A 26,247-nucleotide genomic window follows, 5' to 3' on the forward strand; every position below is an offset into this window, starting at 1 on the left:
CCTGCCCAACATTCTGAGCATACCTAGGCTTTTCCACCACTGCACACCTGCACAAGCAGAAGTCTCGAGGTGCCTTTCGAGCAAGGCAGTGGGGCAGGAGCCGGGGGCCCAGAGCCCTGCCCGGCTGTTCATTCTCCTCTACCGAGGGAACGCTACGTGCTGACTGTGTTGTTATATCATAGATTTTCCACAGAGCCCCCGCCATCCCGTTATCTCCATCCGCGAACCGTGTCCCGGAGGTTCCGTGGCCACGGGGCGAGTGCCGGGCCCGTTCGGCTGCGGGCGGAGTGCTTGGGGCGGCTAGTCCAGAGAGTACGGTAGGGCGCGCCCCGCCCCTGCTGCCGGGCGCCGGGCCGGGGCTCGGCGGCCACGTCCCCGCACCGGGCCGGGCTGCGTCCGTGCCGCTCCGTGCGGCAGGCGATGCGGTCGGCGGGCGGGCAGAGCGGCGGGCGGGCGGCCTGACCTGCGGCCATGCGGCTGTCGTGCAAGGTGGCGGCGGCGCTGCTGTGCCTCGGCAGCCTGCTGCTGCTCTATCTGCTGGCGGGCAGCGCCGCCGCGCCCCCCCGCCCGCCGCCCTCCGCGCCCGCTCGCCCCGCCGTGCCGCCCGCCCGCCGGCAGCCGCGGCTCAGCCGGAGCCCGCCGCGGAGGAGCCCCGCCGGGGGCAGGCTCGTCAGCGCCAGGTAACGGTAGCGGCTCCGGGGCGCGGGAGCTCGCCTGGACCACGCGGGACCGGCCGGCGCCCCCCGCGCAGCCGCCCCTGTCCCTGCCTTCGGGGGGGAGCCCTCCAGGCCCGGCCCGCTCCGGCCCCTGGAGCACGGTCGCTGTCCGGCGTGCGCGGCCCCACGCGTGCCCGGGCCCTCCCGCACCGCGGGTCCCCCCTGCTATGGCTGGTGTCTCCCGGCCGCCCGGTCCTTGGGGCACGCCCCTGTCCCAGGTCGGTTTCCCCTCGCGTCTGCGAGTGCCCAGCGGTTAGAAACTCTTCTGCAAACTGCTCCGGCTGCCGAAGCACAAACTTTTTCCTGCCAGTTTTCACTCGGAGCGTGGTTGCCAGAGATGCCACGAAAGTACGTGGAGGTCTCGCCTCCGCCTCTGGTCCCTGCATCGAGCGGGGCGATACCCCCGCTGCGTGCCTGTGCGACGGCGGCCTCTGGAATAGCCGCTTTTTCATGAGTTTTGGCCTTGTTCTGAAGGCTGACGTGGGGAATGCGGCGCTCTGGCTGGAGCCCGTGAGGAGCCGCTGTCAGTCTCGGGAGCTACACTTAATACTGATTAGTCGCTAATGCCCCAGGGAGAAGGGAAGGTGGCTATTTATGTGTGGTACCGCTGGGTTCCAAACTGCAAAGCATCTGCGGATTTTAAGTTCTTGAGCGTTTTATTTTGAATACTTTTAATATGTAAATTAATTTAGCGGAACTTTAAAAACGAGCTTGAAATCGTGGTGTGTTGCGTTTCCTCTTTCAGCACCTTCCAGGCAGAGTATTTGTTAAAAAAAACTAATTACTTCAGCAAAAGATGTGGGCAGTGTGCTCTCGGTGGGTGGAGGACTGTTTTCCCCTTTGCATTCCAACTATATTATGGTCAGTGTGACCTCATATATCTAATTAACTTGGTATGTCTTTGTGTCTTTGATTCACGATTTCACAGATATGTTCTGAATGAAAGCCTGTTCCTGTTTTTTTGAGCTCTTATTCCTTAACTTATTAAAAGCGGTTGGTTTCTTACCAGCATTGTTACTCTGCTGAATGCAAGAGATGTTTACCATGGCTGAGAATGGGTCATGGGCAGAATTCAAATGTGTGTATTAAAGCAGGATTATTTCCACTAGCAACTGTACCTCCTGAAGTCATTTTTCTTTAAGGCATATTTCTGCGATTATCATGGAAATCAAGAACACTGAAGGAAGGAGCCCAGAAAGTATGAAACTGCTGGAGAGTGTAAACAACTGTTCCATTTCAATGAGCTTTTCAGTGAGCATCTTCATGTTCCGAAGTTTGACATTATCTAACTTTTCTATTATTTATTGACTTTGTAAGTACTTCTTACAAGATGTGCAGCACAACACAAAGAAGAGAGGAATGCTCTATTTAAGCCATGCCACTTAGTTATGGGTTTTTTCGGTAGGTTTTGGTGGTGGTTGTTTTCCCCTCACATCTGTTGGCAGCACATGATCCTGGACCACTGGCACCAGCAGGAACTTGTGTAGATGAGAAGCACAGTTCCAGGGGGTCCAGTTCTGTCCCTTGCTGAAAGATTGCGCAGTGTGTTAGCTACTATAAAAATAAAATTTAAGTCAGAATATCCATAAAAATAGATTTTTTTTCTTTTTTTGCTGGGGGAGTGTGAGATAATGTGGTCCAAGGCAAGGAGATGTTTGTGTTCTTGGAAAGGCAGAAATACCCACCATTGGGTGCCACTGTGTGATGAATCACATCCACACTCACATGGTGAAGGCATCAGGTGGTGGGATCTGCTTGGCTTAAAAAGCCTGATCCTGGATACACTGAAGGCAGTGAGAGGGGCTTCAATTTGGAGTGGAATAAACAGGCAATGATTTAGGTAGTTACTAACTTGGGGGTTGAGTATTCCCCTGGATATAATAGACTTTGCTCATGTGTGTGCTTAAAGTACATCCAATATAACATACTGAATTGGGTTTGTTGTTGCCAATTCATTCCTATAGTATAAATAATTATTATTTTAGTTATTCCTTATGTGCAAAGGAAAACATTTTTTATTTGCTGTGAGAGGCATAATATGGTATGTTTCCTTCAGGATAATAAAACATATGATTATGACTGCTTAAGACCTTGTGATCTGATCACATTTTAGGTGTTTCTATGTAGACTGCATGATGGACTCAAATAACCCTAGTGAAGTTTTGTCTACATGAATATAAAAAGTTGTTTTAACTCAGTTTTGCCAAGTTGATCTGTGTAGTTTCATCAGAAGGATGCAGCTTTGGAGCTGAACTCAGAAATAGTCAAAGATGTTATTTAGGATGCATGTTTGCTGTATAAGAATCAGTCATGTCACCAGAGAGGGGAATTGTGTTTTAGCTAGGATTTTGTAGTACTGCTTTCTTTGGTGTGTTTAGTGTTGTTATGTGTGATAATAACAGAAAATGTTAAGTTTTTAAGAGCTGCAGGTTCTTTCTACTGTAAGTAGTCATATATAATAAAAGCTGAACTCAGTCACACAGCATCAGCTGGCTGGTACCTGGCAAATGCTGGGAAATGTGTTTATATGTCCTGCTTTGGTTACTAGATAATTTTGGCAAATCTAGATAAGCATTGCATTTAAGTTTCTGGTTAGCTCTGAAAACTGACTTTTGATGCTGGTTTTATTGATCCTTCCTCTTGGAAGTACTAAGTCCTCTGCCTTCAGTAAGGGTTTTTTTTTTTATAGGAATAATCGTAAGTATGTGCCAAACCAACGTGTGCAAAGTATCAAAAAGCAAAAGGGTTATTTTACATTTGAAGGGCAGATGTGACCACACTTTCTATTAAACCAGCATGGAAGTGAACCTTTGCCAGCACATTTAGTTCCCTTGAAATAGCTCTTCCAAAGCAAAACATATCTTATATGGTAACCTGTCAAGATGCTTTTTCTTTGCCGTCTGTGTGCACACATATAGGTTTGGCTCAAGTTTGATAGCCTGTAATGACAGGCTGAAGGCCCAAATACCTCAGACTTGTCTAACAAAGAGCCCACTTGATAAAAGAAGGTAGAAACATCCATTCTGATACTGAGTGGTTTTCTTCCCTTTCTCTGAGCAGTAGGAGGTTGAAACTTCAGCAGTTTTTTTGACTGTCAGCAGCTAGAGTCAGTTTTGTGCAACTGCATTAAATTAGGAAAAATGTTTAAAAACATTTAGAGCCTTTCTCAATTATGTTTTAAAGTCTGTGAGAGAATGTGTTTCATATAATGGAGCCACTGTTGGGACATTGACTCACTGGGGCAGTATTGACTGTCAGGGAAGGAGCCTATTTAGTGAATCATCAGTTTTGATACAATGCCTAAATCTAACCTTGTTTATGCCGCAAGTGTAAATGAGATCATAATATGAAGAAGTTTCCAAAAACTAACAACTCTACAGCATTTTGTAAGAGTCTGCATGCTTTATTTTTCAGGAATGAATTTGGAGGCTTGACTAGATTAACAGGGTCTGTAACGAGATGGGAATGCATTATTTTGGATGAATCTGGATTGATTTAGACAGGTTTTGGGTTCATTATGTTTGAGACACTTTGGCTGTGACTAATAAGAAAATTGCATGTAATCTAAACTTTAAGGCCTAGAAATGCTCTCTGTTGTGCTGAAGCACTCAGGCCTCTGCTGTCTCAGTAACCATGCCTGTCAGAAAAAAATGTACACAATAAATAAAATACTCTTGGGCAACTGGATGGGAGTTGGTCTGGCTTGTTGGAAAGAAGCCTTTGGTATAAGCATTTTATTGTACTATGTCTTAGCAAGCCTGTCTTCAGCTGTTTCAGATGGATGTATTCTGCAAGTATTTGGTGTTGTTTTCTGTAGTGCTTAATCTTGGGCAACAGTGCTTAATTTTAAAGCCATATAATAGTATGAGAACAGCACATAAGGGAGAGCATGAAGCATTTTTCTCTGAACAGAGCAAAGAGGCATGTTACGTAAGTTAGATTTATAATACATCAACAAGCTACATTTATGTACTGAAACTAGAAGAAGGATATCAAGGCCTGTAACAAAGATCTTGTACATTCAGTTTCTTTATTTGTTCTTGTTAAACACATTAAACTTTAAGGCCTAGGTCACTGTATTGTTTTAGATGCGTTTAAACATCTAATTTAGATTGTAAAATCCAGTCATAAACTCTATCCATAGCCAGTAAGTTGGACTATAAATGAATGAATGTGCGTGTAAATGTTAGAAAGAATTAGCTAATAATAATAATTGTAGCACTCTGTGGATCTACATGCTCTTTTAATGTGCTTGGAAATCTCTTGAGGTAGGTTACCATTAGTACTATAACAGCTGCTCCCCTTTTACGGGTAGGACAACTAAAGCAGAAAGAATTAATGACTCGCCCAAAGATTTGCAAGGACTGACTTACTGTAATAGAGCTGAAACCAATGTGTACTCACCCTTCAACCTGAGTACTTCTCTGTATCAAATGCCCATCAATGTCTTAGTTTGATATCTACCAATATATTATTTATTGCTTGCCAGCTGTTTTTTATGTATCACATTTTATCCTTTGTACAATTTACCACAGTATTAGCATACTGCATCCCTTAAAACAAAGTATGCATCTTTTGTGTTCCATTAGTTGTGTTGTCCAGGAACACCTGGGCAGCGAGTGTTTCACAAAGCTTTCAGCTTCCCAGCATGTTTGAATCAGCCACTGGTAACTGCATGATAAATAAACATTTGCAATTAGAGGAGACATCCTCTGATTTCAGGGTATTTAAAAGATGTGTAGATATGGCACTTAGGGATATGATTTAGTGGTGGACTTAGTAGTGTTAGGTTTATAGTCGGACTTGAAGGTCTTTTCCAGCCTAAACGATTCTGTGGTTCTATGACTCAGGATTTGGTATGTACCTTATACAAAACCTCAGTTTAAAGCAGCTTTTATTGAGCAGTAAGTCTGTTTGAATGAGAAGGCTCCTGGTGCCCAGCCCAATTTACCCCGGTAGAAATAAAGTACCTGCTCTATTGGTATGAGCTAATTTCTAACCTCCAGTTTCTCTCCTTGCAACACACGATGGTGGCTCTCATACCTTCATGAGGAGATCCAGCTAAGCCAGCATAGCCATTTATTCTGTATGAGGCAGAATAGATGCTGTTGGTCAAACTGGAACTGTTTTGTGCCACGGAAAGGACTCAGAGATCAATATGATCAGACAAAAAGCCATTTATTGCAAAGCATTAACTCCTTATATACTATTGCTTTCACACACCTACAGCAATTTGACATATCATGATTGGATACTTGTCTTGAAGACCCTTAGTGACTAACATATAATTGGTTAAGCACAGGTGTGAGAACTTGATCTCGAAAGCTTGCCAACAGTCCACAGTTCTCATCACTCAGTGAATTCCAGCTTCTTCTTATCTTGCTTGCTTAGGCTTCCTCGGGCCTCCCATGGCCTTGCTGTATCCCTCGGAGTTATTCAGAGCTCATGTACCAAATATCCATTCTCCTGTGAGAACACTGTCTCCACAGTTTTGGTTTCATGACATTGTCTGTATCCTGCAGACCTTTAAGGAATATCCTTTGACTCAGAGTATATTTCTCACCATCCTTTGTTCCTCCTTGCACTTTTATGTACGTGTGTATACAGAGGAGGGATGGGGAATTGTGATGTTCTTTGCTATAACTGGCTCTTTCGCCTTCCTTGCAGACTTTGCCTTTACATCTGCTTCTTTCCAGACTTCTGGATAATAATAGTAATTTTATGAAGGCTAAGCTAAAATTGCTGTTAAATGCATCTTGCTGTGGCACTTTTGTATCTCCCTTTCCAGCTCATCTTTGTTTTCACAACCCTCTTGTTTTCCTTATGTACTTCTTAACTAACTGTTGCTCTCAGTGTCCCAGCCTGCCTCTAGGGCAGTTGAAATACAACCTCGTGCTCCTTTTCCTGGGGATTTTTATTCCTACTTAGGCCAATGCAGGTTCCTGAACCCCTTCAGTCCAGGCCTTCAAGACTCATAATACTTCATCTCTGAGGCTCAGGTCTCTGGGGCTGAGAGGGTGTCTTTGTTGGCAGGCAGGATGTCTCTTACTCATCTGCAGCTCCCGTGGGCTTACAGGGCATTCTGCTTTCATCAAGAGTTGCTTCTGCTGGGTCTGCTTGTTGGAAGCGCTTGTCTGCATATACTGGCTTTTTCACTAAGAAATAGCTGCATAATGTGGAGTTCACTGAGGCTAAAATTGCAAAGAAAAGCTCAGTGCTTTGGTGTTGGGTTTTGAAATGTTGCAATAAAAGCTTAGAGTTTAGTCCCTCTTCCAATGAATTCCATTGCCACAAGCTATATCAAAGCAGTTCTCATCCTGCATATGGCTTGATTTAGAGACTCAATTAAGAGGAAACATTAAACAGATAGGGAGAAGGGGGGAAAAGGGGATCTGTGTGAGCAGCTAATTATTCACTTCAATAATTCAGTGGTTTTTACACTAATAGGTTGGAAAGTAAATACCACTTCACAGAGATGTAGTATTCTATTATTTATACACTGATGAAATTGGGCTTTAATTAAGACTAAAGCCTAAGACATTAAACCCTTAATGAAACTTGTTGCTGTGTATAGTCAGTAAGTACCACTGTCTGGTATTCCTTAACACAGAGGTGGGTTACACTGCTGTTACACAGAGCAGCATTTTAATGTCTGGAAGCAGATAGTGACAGCTTTATAACTGTAATTTTTCTCTTTATTTAGAACTGTTGTTTCGGATATTAACTTTGCTGATTAATTACATGTATGTAATTATTTGTGCTGAGAAGAGGGAGGGATTGATGTTCTCTGTTCAGTAATATGTGAAGAACTGGTAGTGATCTATGATTAGCCTTTTGAACTCTCCCATAATGATTACGATGCCTGTGATTTAGTTGCTTTGTCAGCACACATCCGTGTAATGGAGTATAAATGCCATCCGTGTTGGAATGTGGATACAATACAGTAGAAGCATTCCTGGATGATGTGATTTATACCTCTCCATACTGCTGGGGGGGACACACAAAACCAAAAGGACATATTTTCACAATGTCTTCAACTCCCCAAAAGAACCCTGATTATTCTGGCCAGCAAATGGACTCGGTGCCTTCTCCACAAAGATTCCCCTATAGTTTAGCTGAGATTTATTTAAAGCTCACATAGATGGGTGCTCAGTGAAAACTCCATAGTTTGGTCCTTGACTGCTTGTGGAATAGTCTGATTCATCTGGGACATGTGAATATGTTTGTTTTTAAAAATCCCTATTTTAGGATAATCTCAGGGATTCCATGGGGAGAAATGGAGAGTGGTCCTTTGGAACTACGCCAGTACCTTCAGGCCAGGATTAAGGCATGCCTTTTTAATAGCAAAATTAATTAACTCTTAGAATAATTTACATATGGATGGAGTGGATTTTTTGAAAGTGTGGGTGTCTTCTTCCAGCCTAGCCATTATGGGCCTGGTAATGAAGTTACTGGATGTGGCTCTGCAATCTGTATTTTGTTAGAAAGCTGGCTGGGTAGTAATCAGTCCATTCTGGCTTCATAACCTCTAAGTTGGGGGAAAAGAAAACAACTATCATTTGCACAGAGCGAGTTGTTGTCTGGTTTGAGATACTGTTGAATTAGTTTCATCTGTGTGTGTACCAGTGATTTATGCAAATCCATAAGTGCAGGGATAACTAGAAAATCTCTGAAAATAGTGTATTTCTTTGTGTTGCACTTTTAAAACTCTTGATTTGTGCTGTTGACAAAAACTGCATGTGGCTCACATGTTCTGTGGGTTTGTAATCAGGAACAAACTTCCTGATCTCTTACAGAATGGAGGGGAGTAAAAAACCTCCCTGATACCTGTTAATGCAGGATTCTCTTTATGTCTATCTCAGTATTTTTTCTATGTCTATTTATGAATTTCCAGGAAGCCTGGAGAACAGAAACATTCAAAAGAGCCTTCATCTTTGCAATGCATGCATCTGGCAGTTGTGGCATGTGGGGACCGGCTGGAAGAGACGCTGATCATGCTGAAATCAGCACTTCTCTTCAGCAACAGGAGGCTCTGTTTTCACATTTTTGCTGAGGATTCCCTTAAGCCTGAATTTGAGAAGAAGGTGAGTTTCTTTGTTATTTGGTAAATAAATACACGAGTCACAAGTCACAAATCTCTGAGGAAAATTAGTCTGACATCAACAAGTAGCAACTAAACACTTTCTGTGCTGTGCGCAGTTTAGAAACTCCTTACAGATGCATATATTTTGTTTTTAAAAAGCTATATAAATGTAGTCTAATTCCTCCCCCCATGTCTTTCAGCTGAAGGAATGGCCTTTGTCATACACAAAGAAGTTTGAATACAACATTTACCCAATAACCTTCTCAGTAGGAAATGCTCAGGAATGGAAAAAGTTATTCAAACCATGTGCTGCCCAGCGCCTTTTTCTTCCGGTAAGGCACCTGGATTCTGAGTGGGTTGCTTCAGGAAAAGGTTAATTCCACATAAAGGAAGCTTTGCTAATGTAATACTAAAACCATTTTCAGTCTAAAACATCTGCTTAGAGATATTTTAGTCCTGTGCTTTAGCTACTTAAAAGCAAAACAAAACAGGAATCCAGCCTCACTTTTTCTCCTGCTAACAAAGGATGTGTGTTTCTTATTTGTCTCTAGTTCCATTAGGCTCTCAGACTTTTAAGACACAGTGCAAGAGCTCTTTCAGGGCGGATGCTTTCAGGGTAGATGCTGCATACCTTCCATAAATAACGTTATTTTCAGTGTGCAGTCATCATATCCTCTTCACCCACTATCTCCCTTTCCATATGTTAGTCCTTAGACTGATGCTTTTGGCAATCCCTCTTCCATGAGTTTTATTTCTTTTTCCAAGACTGTCAGATTTGCCCTTAAGGTACTAATTCCAATGTGTTCCAAGTCAGATTTCATGCAAAAGCATTGTGTATCCTGGGATCTTCAGGCTCACTGGAAAGCTGTATTTTTTCCTTGTATATATGTGTCATAAACTTGGAAAACATGTAATGTTGCTGGAGAGAAGGGAGGTGTTGATAACAATTTTGCATACACAGAATATCAAAATGGAAAGAACTTTTGCATAAAGCGATTTTTGTGGAATTGAGAACATCTGTCAAAAATATCATGTGCATTGCTGTTGATTGGGGTGACTCCAGTAAGTGACAGGCTATTCACATGATCCAGATTTCATTGCTGCCTTACCAGAAACGGGGGAGGATGACAAAGAAATCTTTACTTTCTCAGATGGAAACAATCAGGAGACAGCTGCGGGTCCAGAGACGTAGGCTATGAATGCATATGTGAGAAAATATGTGCTGTCAGCAGTTCTGTTTATCTGCCATTTAGGGGTAGACTATCAAACGCACAGAGGCCAGATGGGCTGAAAGTAACTCCAGCTTCAGCAGGAATGCTGTCTTCCCTGAGTAAATATTTACATCACCTGGAAAATAATCCCCAGGAGTTAGCTTGTTCAGTACAGATTGTTTGTAGGGATGTACTCAAATGGGACACCTTTCACTGCGCTAACACAATTCCCTGTTCTTACTGCGGTGATAATTTTTGGCATTTTGGTAGATTCTCGTCACAGAAAAAATTTCACTTTTATTTGCCACCACCCTTCTGATGACAGAAAAGGGTTATGTATCCATTCTGATTCCTTCAGCCTGGGCAGTGTTTCTTTGGTTCCTTTTTTGCCACTCACATGTTGCCAAAGTTCACCAGTAATGTTCTGTAAAGGAGTATTAGAGCGTTGCATATTGTCTTATCAAAGCTAGGAGGCAGCCTGAACTGTAAATGTTTGTTTTTCTTGGGGCAGTTGCAAAATGTTGCGTGTGTTCAGGCTGAGATTTATGGCTTCAAATGGGGGGGTTGTTTGAGAGTAGTTGCAGCTGGCACTTAAGTTGATGTGAATATAGTAACGAAAACAAGTTGTAGTAATAGCTGTGGTGGCAAGAGTCCAGTTGGACTTTGGTATTGAAGTTCACAGGGTGACAGAACCTTGAGATGTTCCTGGGTAATTTCAGCCACAGTTATTATTTACTTTGGTGCTTGATAAGGAGGTTCTGATATCCCATTTGAACGAGCCAATTTTGTGGAAATCCAGTCTGCGCACAGTGGGAGCAGAGGGTTGCTGGTGGTATTGCTTATAGAACTATTTTGCCTTAGAATTTAAATAAATATCAGCAGGATGTCAGCATCCTATTTTTTTTATTAGCCTTCCCTGCAATAAGCATTTTCCCCTACAGTGGCATAAAATGTGCCTGGATTTAAGGAGGACCCCAGGAGAGCAGTAGTTATCAGCTGTTTAGCTCTCAGTTGTGCAAATTGTCTTTTTCCTGATAATGCTAAGCCTGAGTGGAATGTGAGTCTTTGGTTCACAAGTGGCTCTCCTGCCAAAGCAATCTCTTCTGCAGCACCAGCAGGCATGTGAAAGTGGACAGGAGGGTGTGAGGAATGTGTTAAGAGAAAATTGCTAAAGAATCTTTCGATGGTTTTACTCACTGACAAAACTAGAGCTCTGGGATGTGATCCTGCAGCTTGTAGTAATGAACTGCTTTGTCCTGGAGAGCAGGCTGGTGTTGATGAAACCATTCTCAGTTTGTTGAATCTGCTGGGCTTGCTAAAGTATTAAGATCATACAGCATCCTGCATTTTATAGAGGTGTTCTGTGGCATCTGATCATGTTTGCCACTTACATGCAGGGAAAGGATATTGAGCCTCCACATAAGCTCAGAAGTCTAAATCTCTTGTAGCACTCTCCTGCAATAGAACAATCAATGAGATTTGCAAAGACATAATAAGGAAGACATGAATCTTAACATGAGCACAAAAGGAAATTTAACTAGGAGGGTAATGCTCTTAGCAATCACTTGAAACTCTTTTGTATACTGATATGGATGTTAAGACACCAGGTGAAAAAACTGTCTTCTGGTCTCACAAATGTCACACTCCACAGAGCTGCCTTACAGTTGTCTATATCACTGGTTTGGAGCTACCAAAACAATCAGCTATATCATGAAATGCTTAAGGGATTTTTGGATGATTTTAGCTCTCATAGTAACTAACATTTAGAACCCTTCTCATAACACTTAATCTACTTAGGAGCTTTTAAGGTAGATTAGCAATATCCCTGTATTACAACTGTCCTCTTGAGTACACTAAAGGATTCAACCCAGTGGATCAGTGGAAGCACTGGGAATTAGTGGCAGCACTAGGTAAGATACCAGGATCTTATCTAGACAAAAGTTTCTGCATCTGACTTAATTTCTTAATACAATTAAGTTTAGTAACTGAACTTCGTGGCACTGCTCCATTAGCATCAAGATTTGTGATTTGTCCCTAATTCTGGATAAAGCTCTGATTAACTGCCATGCTGGCCATTGCAAACCATTAGGTAGCACAGCTTCACAGTACACTAATTTGTGTATTATTACTTGCTAACCTTGCTAACACAGGAAGAATCTATGGAGACAGAAGTTGTGAAATCAAATTACAGATAACTGAGTATTTAAGTGAAGTGTTAGGCTAAATATAGGCAGTTCTGTGCAGAGCTTTTTGACAGATTACTAAGAATATTTTATGTAGCTGCAAGAAAATTGCACCTCTCTTAAGCTGTCCACACTGGTAGCATGAGGAGGAAGACAGGCCCAGTCAAGCCATGTTTGACCAGTCGTTTCAAAAATCACGATCTGTCAGGTATGTCTGCATGCTTTGAGCCAGCAAGTGTGAACCTGGGCTACCAGACACAGTCTCGCATGTCTTATGCTCCAGGTCAGATGCATGTCATTTTTAAGCTGCAGTCATGTTGCTCTGGTTGGTTGTCCTGGCAGGCCCGAAGCACCCCTAGCCCTAGCTGTGCAGCATCTGGAGCAGGCAGAACAAGCTGGAGCTAAGTCTCTTGCACCATAAGGTTATCTTGTGGTACTCAACTGCTTTTGACATTGAAAAGCAGCAAGGTCAAAATTCATTGTCTTCCTTGTATGCTTCTGAGTAAGTAAATGCTAAGTATTATTCTGAGGGCTGAGTAAAGCCTAAAATATTTGTTTTTTTCAAAAACTTCTTCAATTTGGGAGTGAAAACTGTGGGTCACTGGGAATGCTGGAGTTACTGAGATGAAGTGTATCCCAGTGTAACTCCACTGAAATCCTGGGAGCTACACAAGGAAATCTTAGAGCCACAATTTCTGCAGTTAAATTCCCCTAAGGAAGGTGAAGTTAAATGCGCAGCCAGAAGGAGATGGGATCAATTCAAACTGACACCACAGGTTTTAAATAAGTCTTAACACTTCACATGTGAAAGAGAAAAGTGTGAAGGGCTTAAAGGAAGTAGCACAGATTTTTTCATTAGCCTGTTGGGTGTCACTGCAGGGCAACACCGTGAACACAGGAGAGGGAAGAATCTTCTGAAAGAGTATGTGAATCCCGAGTGGAGGAATACAAGGTGCAAAACTGTAGGTCAGATGCTGCTGGGCACCTGCTTCTCTAAGAGCTGGAATACCTGCTTGGACATGTCTGTGTGTAGGAAAATTATTACAGTCAACTGACTTCCACAGTCTTAAATGAATGTGTAGATTTAAGGTTGCTGAAAGAACAGTTTTCTGCTGGAAGAAGCAATGTCCTGGCTTCCCCCTTAACTCTCTGCTGGAAAATACCCAAACTTGTCTCCCTACCAGGGTACCCTTAGAAGTAACCTTTCATGGTGTACTGTGTGCCATGGATCCCTCAGGCAAAGCTCAGTATTCCTCATGTGTTATCTTCTATGTTGGAGTGAATTTTGGGGTGATTATTTTTCTTAACATATTTTAATTTTCAGTGACTTCATATAGTAGGTCCCTATGAACAGGACTTGTAGATGCTGCAGAATAGTACACTATGTCTAGGATACTCTGAAGTTGAAAAACCCATTCTTCTTTTCAACCATCTGACTTCTATTGATTTGTCTTTTTTTACTTGTTTATTTTAGTACTGGAGTCCAGGATACAGAACGTTTGCAAATCTTTACCTCTGAGCTCCTGGTGTGTTATTGAACTGTGTCACTGGTTTATTTATACTTGCACACGCTGGTGTGTATGGTTTTTGTGGAAAAATGGTGTATTGCTGTAACCTTCTATCCAGCAAAGTGATGGGCATTGTGTTGGACTTTTCTTTGAGCTCCTTGGCAGCATAACTTGTGTTTAATATGTAGAGACGCTTGCCTTTTTGTTCTGATATGTAGGAAGAAGATGTAGTTATTATGTCAGGAATACAGGTCAGGGATTTGTTAAACTTAGCTAAATGTCAGTCTGAATCCCAAAGTGTGGAGTCAGGTGAAAAATCCCCTTTAAGTCCATACTCAGTGATTTGACATCAAGGGGGTGCCTATTGAGCAAGATTAGAGGTAATTTTTTCCCCACACTTGTTCAGAATCTTTGTTGCTCACTCTGTTGCACAGGTAATTGTCAGTCACAATGCACTTCAATTTATGTAAAATTCAATTGATTTAGTAGCGTTTACTGTTACCTGCTTGAATAGTTTGTCATTAGTATCATTGCTTCATGGAGGAGAGAGTGATTATCCTGTTCACTGGATGTTGAAAATCAATAGCCTTTTGGATTTGCTTTTTAAAGACAGAAAGAGAGAGAAATGAGGCTTCTGGCTGAGACCAATATGAGAAATTTTCAGTCCTTTGGGAATTTTTGAGCTTTAGCAAATAATGAAGAGCAATAACAATGCAGTTGGAAATGATGGTCAACTTTAGCTAATGATATTTATTACTTAACAACCATCTCTACAAATCACTGGTGCAAACATGGAGGAGTTTTCTTGGAGTGTTGAAGCGCTCTATGAGTTGCCCTACTCCAGTTAAGGAATGAGCATGTAAGGATATGGATAGCCACAAGGGGGAACATTTTAAGCAAGACTAGGTGAAATATCCTGCATCTAATTGACAGTTTACGCCCTTCTGACTTGACTAACTTCACTGTGGTTATTCCTGATAGAGTCTGATAACAGAAATCAGAATGTGACCTGGTGAGTTTTAACATGACATTTCAATTTACCAAGCAAATTTTGGTCTTCAGGAGGATGCATGTACATTTGGTGATCAATGGGGTTTCTTAATTAATGGGGAACATTTGTATATATTAATACTGCATGTAAGTCTCCCAGGAGCACAGGGTTGTAATAGGAAAAGCAGTCATCAGAAAAGCATAAGGAAACATGATATCAAATGGAGATGAAAAGTGTTCTGTTCTACCAGCTTACCCTTTCTGTCGGTGGAGCAAGCTGTATGTTTCACCACTAATGAAGCTATCTAAATAAATATCCTATGCATTTTATTTCTGAACTGAGACTAAATAGTCCTTGTAGGTACTTTTGAGAGCTCAGTGGATTACTGTTTCATATGAAGGTTAGAATCCAGCTTGTGTGGTCTGTTTGCTGTGCAGTTCGAAAAACTCCACTAAGCAAACAACAAGCCAATAACCTGATAACTGCTATTGCTGTGTGTAATTACATTTAGCTGATAAATCAATAACCTCTTTCAAATTATCCTTTTAAAATAAAGGCACCTTCTGCCAATAATCTTCCTGTTTGTTGTCTGTTTTCTTTTTCATCTATTCCTCTCCTTGCTGTGCAAACCCAAAAGGTCATTTTGAAGGATGTGGATTCTCTCCTTTACGTGGACACTGATGTCCTCTTCCTGAGGCCCATCGATGACATCTGGCACATCCTGACAGAGTTCAACTCCACACAGCTAGCTGCTATGGCCCCAGAGCATGAGATACCAAAGATTGGCTGGTACAGTCGCTTTGCACGTCACCCTTATTATGGGACAACTGGAGTCAATTCCGGAGTGATGCTAATGAATTTAACACGGATACGCAACACTCAGTTCAAGGTGAGAAGAAATACAGCTGTTGCAGGAACGAATGAGCTCTGTATCTTTCACAGCTTGTAAAGCTTAGTATAAAATTACATAAAGTTTGTAATATAAGGAATCTGAAAAGTAGAGAATATATATATAATTGGGCTCTAAAATAAGTTATAGGGTAAATGATTATTAAAACAAGTGAAGCTTCCTCAAGAGACTGAAGCACAGAGAACTGCAGATGCAATCTGTTAGCAGTAGTGGTGAAACTGGCTTCTTCAACATTCCATTTTCCCTAGAAAGATCCATGAAAGAATAAACTCCAGGATCTCCAGTGCAGTCACTGTGTTGTTGTTGAAATTGGAAAGCTTGATGTAAATACCCAGAGAAAATGGTAATGTTTTGCATCTGCTGTAAATAGAATTTTGAATTCTGCTGCAGATCAAGTGACTCCATGAATTTATATAAATGAGAGGGGAACATTTTCACTGACATCTGACATGTCCCCTATTTTGCGAAAGGCCTGACTTGTAGAATCTGTCTTTCATTGAGCACGTATTCTTTAGATCCTCTTTGAAACTTTATTTGCCCCAAGTGGTTTTATTCCTCAGCCAAAGCTGGTAGTTTCCTGTATTGTTACAGGAACAGCTTGAGCCCTTGGTCTTGATACCATTATATCCAGGGAATATAATTTTTAGTCTGCATTTTTCCTCACTCAGTTTTCACCTTGTCCCTGCATTTTTGCATTTTTCCACTTTTTCTCCCTCCTGTTGCTCAGAATAGGAAGACTCTGAATAGCAGGAGCTGACATCAGAGCTAGACCTTGCTTTCCTGTTTGAATAAACAGGAGCACCATCAGCTCTGCTGTTTCAAACCTATCCAGGTCTAACACTTCCTGGTAGTTCTTCATTTTTTACCTGGGGATCTGAAGGGGTTCAGCAGATTTATAAGTAAGTGGTGCCACAGTCTGATTTATACATCACATCATGTCCCTCTACTAAACTATTGCTTCTGGTTTCTGCCCTGCAGAACAGCATGATACCGAGTGGTTTGAGTTGGGAGGAAATGTTATATCCATTATACCAAAAGTACAAAAACTACATTACATGGGGAGACCAGGATTTACTAAATATAATTTTTTACTTTAATCCAGGTAAGTAATGACTCTTGGGAGTCATCATTAGATTTGTCATGAACATTCTTGATATTTTTTTCTTAAATGCTATTTGTTATTTATATGTATAATGTACTTGGGCATGAAGTTAATGAGTGAGTGTACTAGGATTTACAGCTTATGAAACTACTTCTGAATGTGGTTCTGGTAGTGGGGCTCAGACTTGGTTCCATTGGATATGTAAATCTGTTTTCTGAAGATTCTGAGAAAATAGGGAAGTGTAACATTAATGATCAGATGCAGCAGTGAAGTTCAAGTTTCATGTGTGCTTAAAAAGCACCACTGGATCAGAGTCTGGCTGAAGAAATATTTTTGTTTTAGGTGTTTATCTGAATGTGAAATTGCCAAATGTTCTCCAAAGCTGCGCTTTATTTTTCTGCAATACAGTTGAATTCTGGTATTTATGCAATGAGTAATAAAGTGAATACAAATGGACACAGCCATTGGAATATCTCTTCTAAGTTGCCCTCCCTACTCTTGCACCTTCACTAACAGTTACTTCTTGAGAAAGATGCTTCCAGCCTCTCAGCTGAGTGATCCTGCCTCAGCAGGCACGAGGGTCATGTCATCTATATTCTGCTCCTTACATTTATGCATTTTCTACGCTTCTGTGTTCTGCTTGCCCTGAGACTAAAAGCGGCTCTCTCCAGTCCTTATTCTCGGAGAAGAGATGGCATAACCCACCTATCCTAGTGTGGACCAGCATGACCAACATATATGTACTTGTCAGCCCAGCAAAAATGTACTCTTAGATTCCTACCTGTCAGTCTTGCACAATGCCTCTGAAAGCAGCACACAGCATTTCACTTTGCCCCTTTCTCCTTGAATTGGCGTTGTATTCCAATGAGTTCATTACCAGGGAACTGGCAAGTTTGGGCATCTGTTTTTGAAAAGGGTATGACTTTCCACAAGTGCTGAGACAGTTTCTGGGAATTCAGCCCCTTGTAAGTAGGTTGCACTGGTTACAAAGAAGTGACTTCAAGCACTTCCAAACCCAGGAACATCTGAGAAATGCAAGGATTTCAAAACTGCAACATAGTACATGCTTCTCAGAGAAGCTGAGGGCCTTATTTCATGCTTCTGAATGGATGCTGAGTATCCATTCTTACTTACTTTTTCTTGTTTCCCATGTGACCTCACATTCACTCAGGTGATCTTAGGAACAGAGTAAGTTTGGATTTATTTTTATTTATTCTGTTCCCTTTTCTTTTTCTCTGAGGAGTCACAGGCTGGGTAACTGGATATACCCAAATCCAGGCAAATAAAAGGAGAAAACAAAAGCAAAGCGATAAGCTACTGTCTGTTTGCTGCAGGCAGATGTCAAGCATCAGATGTACACCACATATTACTCTTAATCCTAGGGAAAAAAATAAGGTGGAAGAAATCATCATGAAATCATAAATGAATTTCCAAAAAGAAATGGATGTTATGGGAATAGGCCCTACTGGACAAAGAAGAAGCTGAAGCCATGTTGGTTGTGAGGTTAAACCCAAGCTGATAACTTCAGTGTGGAGGAAAAAGCAAAGATTACGAAAGTATTTGAATTCTCTATCGGATCCACATGTTGGGACTTTCCTGCACCACAGTCTCTGGCCTTCCCTTGTAACTGGTAAATAATTTTTTATGAATGACGTAGCATCAGACTCCACAAGGAAGCAAAAGAGCTGGATACAATTAAATCAGAAAACAAGACTTGCCCCAGGTTTTAACTGCTGGGTTGTTGAGATCATTCTGGGAAAGGATCAGTCAAGATCCTGCAGGTGGCTTTTTGTAGATGCAGTGCATTGGCTTAAAAATGCCCAGCACTGTGTAGCCTGGGGCCTGGAGAGATGTGTCCTTCCTCCCATGTCTGAAGGCTGCTGTAGTGATTGATGGGTCTGAAGGCTCCCAGAGCAGCTGGAGCTCGAGTCCAGCTGGGACAGCAAAAATGCACAAATGCATCACTGTGAGAAGGTCACGAACGCTCTGATGATGTGTGAAAGCTCATGAGCACCTGATGACATCCTTTCCCCACAGTGACCTGCTGGTGACGGTACTGGGAAACATCTGCTCAGGGTTACTGAAAGGATCCCTGTTACCTGTAGCAGGGTTTGGATCAGACATTACTGCTCTTCCTGCCCTTTCAGCAACACCAGGGAGCAGTTCTGGATGTGTGATGGGTCAGACGGAATGGACACCATTTACAATCTACCCTTTCTGGATAATCTGCTATATAGAGGGAGATTTCTTCCCCTCAAGGGAAGAAATGTTTCAGAAACTTTATCTCCTACATATTCAAGAACTACACAAGACCAGCTGCAGACTTCTTGGGAAGCTAGGAAAGGCCAAGTGAAGAATTCAGTCTTCAGCGTGTCTGGCATGACCTGCCAGCATCATGCAATGATTCATTGTGCTCCATTTCTGAAGCGGAAAGGTCACAGGGACTGGTGTAATTTATTATAAGCAGATTGCAAATCCTGTGGGTGCACAGAGAGTTTAAAAAAGGAAAAAGAATCAGTAGGAGAGAGGAAGTTGCAAGCCCTTTTGAGAAATTCAGCTCATCTTTAAATAACCTAGACCTGTGAAACTAATGGATGGCCATTTTTAGAAGGACTGTGGGTAAAATACCTTTTACACTCTGCTGTATCTCAGTATAACAAATTGCCATAGCCTCAGTGAAAGCTTCAGCAGCCGACCCCAGATATACTTTGCAAGTTTTCCCATGCTGTTTCCAGACGGATTGAGGATTTTGCATAACCCCACTGGCTGTGTGTGCCTCCCTAGTCATTTCTGTAGCTCCAGAAACTTCTTAGGGGCAGAGGGTGCTGGATGGTGCCACCTGGTGCACACTCTCTGGGTCTGAGTCTGTCATTTCTAGCTTTGGAAAATGCTGCCTTGGTTTCTCTTTGCACCCAGTCTTTGTGTTGGCCTCTCATTCTGTTAGCTCAGGTCTAACAGTGCTGAGGTTTGTATAGTCATCCCCTAAGGCAAGGAAGCTTCTCTGTGTATCTGCTGTTGGGGATATTTGCAGAAGAACTAACTGAATTTTTCCTGATATCAGTGGCAGCTTTTCCACAGAACCATGGTTTAATTGGTTGTAACTCTTGTTTGATGTGTCTTTTTCTTTCCTCCATCCCGTCTTCCTTCACCAACATGGGCAGAATGTCTCTATGTGTTTCCCTGTCAGTGGAATTACCGGCCTGATCACTGTATGTATGGAAGCAACTGCAAAGGTGCAGAAGAAGAAGGTGTCTCTATTCTACATGGAAATAGGGGTGTCTACCATGATGACAAACAGCCTACATTCAAGGCACTCTATGAAGTGATACGTGATGTAAGTCTTCTGTCTCGACAGAGGCGGTCCTTTTATTACACTGAAGTGTAATTATGGATTTAACCAGGTCACTCAGACTGCTCTTCCAGCAGATCAGGCTGAGCAGAGGTGTGCTGTATGTGTACCCATCAGACACAAGATAACAAGGTTGCTTTGGTCTCAACTGTTTCACTGCATGCATGTATTGGAGGTGGTTTAAATAATTTTCATGTTATAGTAAAATTCTAATAAAAATGCTGATGAATTGCTTTTCTCTAATAATGGAGGTAGGAAAAAGAATTGTTTAGATGGAGCTATTCCTGCTAGTTCTGCAGCTCTGATCCATAAATACCCAAAGCAAGCTTGTCCTCCCTGAGCACCTAGAGCCTCAGGGCACACAGAAGGCAAAAGTTTGCATATAGACACAGGTCCATATTCCCCCTCTGGATGTTGTATGAGTACATCTCCACTCTAAAAGCTGTGTTATTACAGTATCCCTGTGTTAGCAAACTTCCTTTCAATGCAGACTCTAGAAGTACAGCTTCTGGGCAGTCAGCTGTTTCAGGTAATACCCCTTTTCTGAAAGCAGTTACCCTCAAGCAGAGGAGTGTTTGAAGCTGACAGGCTTTGCTGACACTGTGGGAATGTGGGGGACAAGTCACTGCTTATGTGCAGCAGGTTCTATCTTAAAGAAACTTCTAAAATGCCATTTTGTAATTGGTGAAAACTAATAACTCTTCTTTTCTTTGTCTTTAGTTTCCATTTGAAGACAATCTCTTCCAGTCTCTGTACTACCCTCTGCAGTCCAAGTTTCTGGATACAGTGCACACTTTATGTGGGAGAATTCCACAAGTATTTTTGAAGCAAATTGAGAAAACTATGAAGAAGGTGTATGAAAATCGTGTCATTGTCTACTTGGGTGCCAACCACAGATACTAAATGTAGCTATTTTTAAGCACAGTTTTTAAGTTTGCACCCCATCTCATGAAGCATAAAAATGAAGAATATGAACTCCTTTTCTGAAACTCAGAATTAAAATAGTTCCCTTATCCAATTTCCTAATAACCTCTGAAATGACAAAACCAGAGGAAATCCTAGGACCTAAACTGTCTTTTGTTCTCTTCCCGTGTTTACTCTTGGTTGTAACAGGGAGAGGTGAGGATTCTCACTTTCATTTATGAGTTTAGTTTGCTTGTTTAAGAACAGCTGTATTCACTGTAGCCTGTACAGATCTTAGGCTTGACAAACTATGGTTTTGAACTATGTAACATCAGGAATATAACTCTGAAATGACAGGGCAAATATTCTTGACTTATGAGAGCACTGAATTAAAGAGCAGATCACTTGTGTGATAGGATCAGTTAAAATTTACTGTAGTAAAGGGAAAGAATTTGCTTTAAATTGCACTTCTGTCTCAAGGTATATTACCTGCTGTTCTTCACATGTAGGACCTAAGATTTCTCTTACTTAAAAAGATTAGAGGAATAGAAGTGCTACAGCACTTTTTGTCTAGTGATTGTCATTTTTTCCCTTCTGCTCTTCAGTAGTTTTGTGAGGGCGTCTCATGAAGGAATTACAAGGAAAATAATTGCAGCATCAATAGGAAGACTCTGTACAAGAAATGTGAGGGGGATGCAGTGGAAGCTGTGGCACCTGCACAATGAGTGGAGAACAGCAACACAATCCTTTCTTGTGGTGTATGGTCATGGTTTTCCCCTCCAGTGTCTTACAGTTTTAAGAATGTAACTTGGTAATACTAATTGCATTAGGCACAGTCCAAGAATATTGTGAATGAAGAGAACAAAACCAGGTACTGTTGATCTGTTTTCCTCTTTAATTAATCCTCTCTAATTGCTGTTTACCACACAGTAACAATAATATGCAACTGACAACCAGGGATACTGTGACTGCTGCCTCTGACTCACCTTCTCTCCTTCACCAGAAACTTGGGGTATAGACATATATTTCTGCCTGGCACTTTCGTTTGTGAAAGTTGAGAGTTCTATGCTAGGATCATAATGAAGAGCCTCAAAGTGAAAGAGGATACAGGATGGCTTTGCTTATATAAAATACTTCATGTAGTTTAGGTTTCGCAAGTATGATGATCACCTGATGAGATTCACAGACAACAGCTTATTAAAACTGGAAGTAGCTGAAAGGTGCTTGGCACAAGTCACTGGGAAAGTGAAGATGCTCTTAAAGAGTGGTGATACAAGAGTAGACTCCCAGAGGGTGTTTGCTAAGTGTAAGCCCCGAGGGGTGTGTGTGTGTAAGTGCTAGAGGAAGACAGCAGAGAAAATTATCTTACCAGGTCTGTTCAGCAGGTAAAATTAGCCATTGCTTGGAACTACTCACTTTAATAGACAAAGTAGGAGAGGGGTGAGAAGGGTGAGATACATGGAGCTTTCTTGTACTGAAGGGCAAACTGATAGAGATTGTATATCCTGTACACGTAACGTGTGTTTATTAGTGATAACCATCCTAGGGGGTGGGAATGAGCAAAAAGGATACGTGTCTCAAAATGTAGGATTTCTGAAAAATTGCAATTCTGGGGGTTTCTGCCATGTCCAGTCAGGACTGATGCACAATTTCATAGGAAAAGAGACTCCAAGAGAAAGTCCTTTTGGTTTGCACATTCCTCTCTCCCTGTGTGGCATCTCCTGAGTGGAGGGAAAGGCAGGCCCTGCTGGCATCTCAGCTGCAGTGAACAGCCTGTACACAGGGTGAAGTGCCGGCAAACACCAGAGTGTGAAAATGCCTGTGACACATCCGTAAGTGCTGGGTGAATGACACAAGGTGGCTAACGGCATCACAAAGTCATCTGAGTAGAGGAGGTGTTAAGATAGAGGCTTGGAATAAGGGACATACTATCTTGGTCCTAGCAGTCTCACTGCTGCTCTCTGCTAGTCCTCACAGGTAGGACAGACAGACAGAAACTTTGCAGGCTGTGTGCTGCAAATTCTAATCAGTGATCTGTGTGATTCTGACTCTTGTCCCTTCTCTTGTAGTTTGCCACTAACATGTAAATTGACATGCAAAGGAGACTGGCAGCTCTGCATCTGTTTTTCTTGAAAGCACAAAACCCAGAAAGATACTTAAAGTGTAGATGTTACTGCTTCTCCAACTTAGTATTGTCTGGTTTAACTAAAGTTATAGTTGCCACTTAAAAAGAACAGAACACTTGTAGTTACAGAGAGAAGTGTGAATATGTGACCCAAATGAACACTGAAGACTTCAGAATTGGAAGGCAATGAAAGGAGAATTCAGCATGCTGTTTTAAAAAGTTTAAGATCATCTAAGCCTAACATAGTACAGGTAAACCTTTCAGGATAGCAATACTGAGAACTTGTAAAAAATATTTGCTTATATTAGCTTGCTTTTTGATGTTTGTTTTCAAGTATCAGGGTAAAGCTGACTGTGGGTCAGATGAGGCCAAATGAGGCACATGCTGGGCTCTCTGAATTCCTCATTTCTATGGTAGCTACAAGCCACGGAAAGTTGCATAGCAAAAGTCCTGTTGCCCAGACAGTTGTAACTCTGGTGCTAAGCCTCTGAAGTTTGGGAGGCTGGGATTGTGTAAGCTGTGATTCAGCAGAACCCAGCAACTACAGGCACATTAAAATGAAGGAATGGAATTCATTACAAAACAAAACCATTTTTGCATTTAAAATTATTAGAGATAAAACCAGCGCTTTTTTTGTTTACAGGAGGTGCTACATTATGTTTAGAAGGAATTGTGTTACATTCTCAACAGCTATTAAAATATATGAAGTATATGCTTTAACATGAAGACTTTTTTAAATACAATATCAACTTGCAGGAAGAAAGGGGGAGGCTCCCCCCTGCTGAGCTGCTTCTGAGCTCCCCAGAGTGGCTTAAACCAATTCTGTAATTTCAGTTTTGTTGCTCTTAGAGTTATTAAGATATGTTTTATTACCGCTTCCAAAACCATGTTATATTTTGGTTTTAACAGTAGTTGATTCTAATATTAATCTTATTTAGAAACCAGTTTGAATTCCTTTCCTATTTCATACTTGTGGCTAATTCCTTGTTAATTAGCCTTCATTTATTTTAATAATGGGATATGTAAATACGTATATAGAATTTATATCCTCACTCCCCCTTCCTCTCATGTATTTTAGTTATTTCCAATGACACAGTGTAGTGAAACCACCTTTGCTAATGCAACATCCTCAGCAGTGTCAGGCTAACTTAGGGGGGAAACAAAACCAGTTTTCTTTACACTCCAGCACATGGAATGTATGAGTAACAAAGGGAAAGAATCCCCTTGCACACTGAGAAGGAAGCAGCAGGGTACAGCAAAGAACTGTGCCTGCTTCATCTGAACTTAAGCCCCAACCCAGCAAATGTTGGATACTCTGAATTTTGCCCGTGTATTCAGGGGCTTATGTGCAGCGCATAATGCTAAGCATGTAACCAAGTCCTTGCTGTATCAGCGCTAGATATTCAGGGTTTAAAGTTGCTATATTATACTTGAACTTGCTGAAGACAGATAAATAGGGGCTTTGTAGTAAGTGCTGCTGAGCACCTTCTTTTAGCTCAAACTCATTTAAAAGGCATCAGGCTACCAGTGCACACTGTAGCACAAAGAACTGCCGGAGTGGGAAGCATTTGGTCGCATCATTTCTCTAATGTGAGAATTTCTCCAGGCCATTTGCCTGCATGTTACAAAACGGGCTTAGATAGCTCCACTGTCCTGTCACTTAGAAGAGGAAACTGGAAACTGCTCTGTGTGTGTGTGTGTGTGTAACAGGAGTGTGTGTGTAAAGAATTCTGTACCTTTTCTCTATCATTTAATTACTAGTATATTTTTGTTTGACAAGTGCACCAATTGTTTATAGCTCCCAAGGAGGCCTAGCAGTGCATTTCTTTGTTAAGATCCTTTGGCTTACAGTACAAATAAATGAAGTTTTAATCAAGCTCTGTATTTTGATAGTTTCCTTTTAAATACAAGATTTTGTGTCTCTGTGTGTCAGGGGGTGATGGGTCTGGTTGGGATGGAGTTTTGTATTGGTGATGATACAGTGTGTGTATACAAAGTATGTCTGCCTTGAGCAGAGAACAGTGTTCCTCTTTTACAATTTCACTGTAGCAAGAGACTGTTGAATTGGGTATGTTACTGAAAGAGACAAATCCATACCTGCAACTTGCCTCAAAGTGCTAATGTGTTCTGCTACAACTCCAGTTGCATTACGGTGGCCATAGATCAGAACCTGATCTCAAAGGAAACCAGTTTCACCTTTTTAACATTTCTCCATTATGGTTTACTCCCTGGAGGACTTGGCCGTTAAGCACCATTTCCCTTCCCTTCTGGTATTAAATCTTAACTTTTGACACTGTTGTATGGTCACTGCTGCAATCTCCTTGGTTGTGCCACAACATCTCTGTGTGACAGAAGCTCGTGAGGTGTCTGTTCAGCCAAACCAGTTGCCAGCCTGGTGATGAAATTGATTCGTCACTTGCTCACTGTTTGGTATATTGGGCTCAGCCACGCTCGCTTCGAAGTCAGGAATAAAACTCCCATTGATACTCACAAGAAAAGGTAAGGGCAGCTGTAAAACAACAGTTCTCTGTCCAGTGCTGCTCTGTCCGTGCCCAGGAGGTGTGTACTTGTGTGATGTTTTGGTTACATGCTCCATGATCAGACTGGTTGTTGATGTCCTGAGCCAAGGTTTTTTTCAGTTGCAAGCATGGCTTCAGTCAGTTTTGCTGTGGGCACAAGGCACAGTTTTTGTGAGGTAGAGGCTCTGCAGAGGTATCCCAGGCACAACAGCAAACAGGATGGGCACTTCCCTGCTGCTGCTGAGCTGTGATTTTCCCGTCCCCACTGCTGTACTGCTGGGTTTGTTACATCAGTCTAAGTCTCAGTGTCTGCAGCTCTCCTTCTTGGAACACACACACTTCGGTTCACTGAGGCAATGCCTTTGAGCTTCGTTACCCACAGCTGAGGGACATGGATACTGGAATCATCTCCTTCTTCCCTGTCCTCACTACTGCACACACATCAGTAGCCATGGTTTGGACTCCAGGATACATCATGGAGCATTGATTCTAAACAGAGCTCGGCTGTCATTTTACATTCATCTCATAAGTAGGTTCCTAGCAGAGGTAACTTCTCTGTTTTCTGTGGCATTCAGAGCTGCGAATAAAGTACAACTAACTGAAGAAAAATTGAAGACTTTTAATACTGTGATAGATCTTGACACGTT

General features: G+C 41.9%; 1 protein-coding gene across 1 annotated transcript; it reads left to right on the forward strand.

Moving 5' to 3' along the window:
* The first annotated feature begins 471 nt into the window (after positions 1-471).
* On the forward strand, positions 472-24,957 carry GXYLT2 (glucoside xylosyltransferase 2). Its single transcript, XM_034066200.1, has 7 exons — positions 472-680; positions 8,611-8,800; positions 9,000-9,131; positions 15,330-15,581; positions 16,581-16,704; positions 19,866-20,038; positions 20,774-24,957. Exons 1-7 carry the CDS (start codon positions 472-474, stop codon positions 20,954-20,956), a joined length of 1,263 nt encoding a protein of 420 aa, XP_033922091.1. The 3' UTR covers positions 20,957-24,957.
* The last annotated feature ends 1,290 nt before the right edge of the window (positions 24,958-26,247 follow it).

The sequence above is a fragment of the Melopsittacus undulatus genome, chromosome 9, assembly GCF_012275295.1.
Source record: "Melopsittacus undulatus isolate bMelUnd1 chromosome 9, bMelUnd1.mat.Z, whole genome shotgun sequence".
Taxonomy (NCBI): Eukaryota; Metazoa; Chordata; class Aves; order Psittaciformes; family Psittaculidae; genus Melopsittacus; species Melopsittacus undulatus.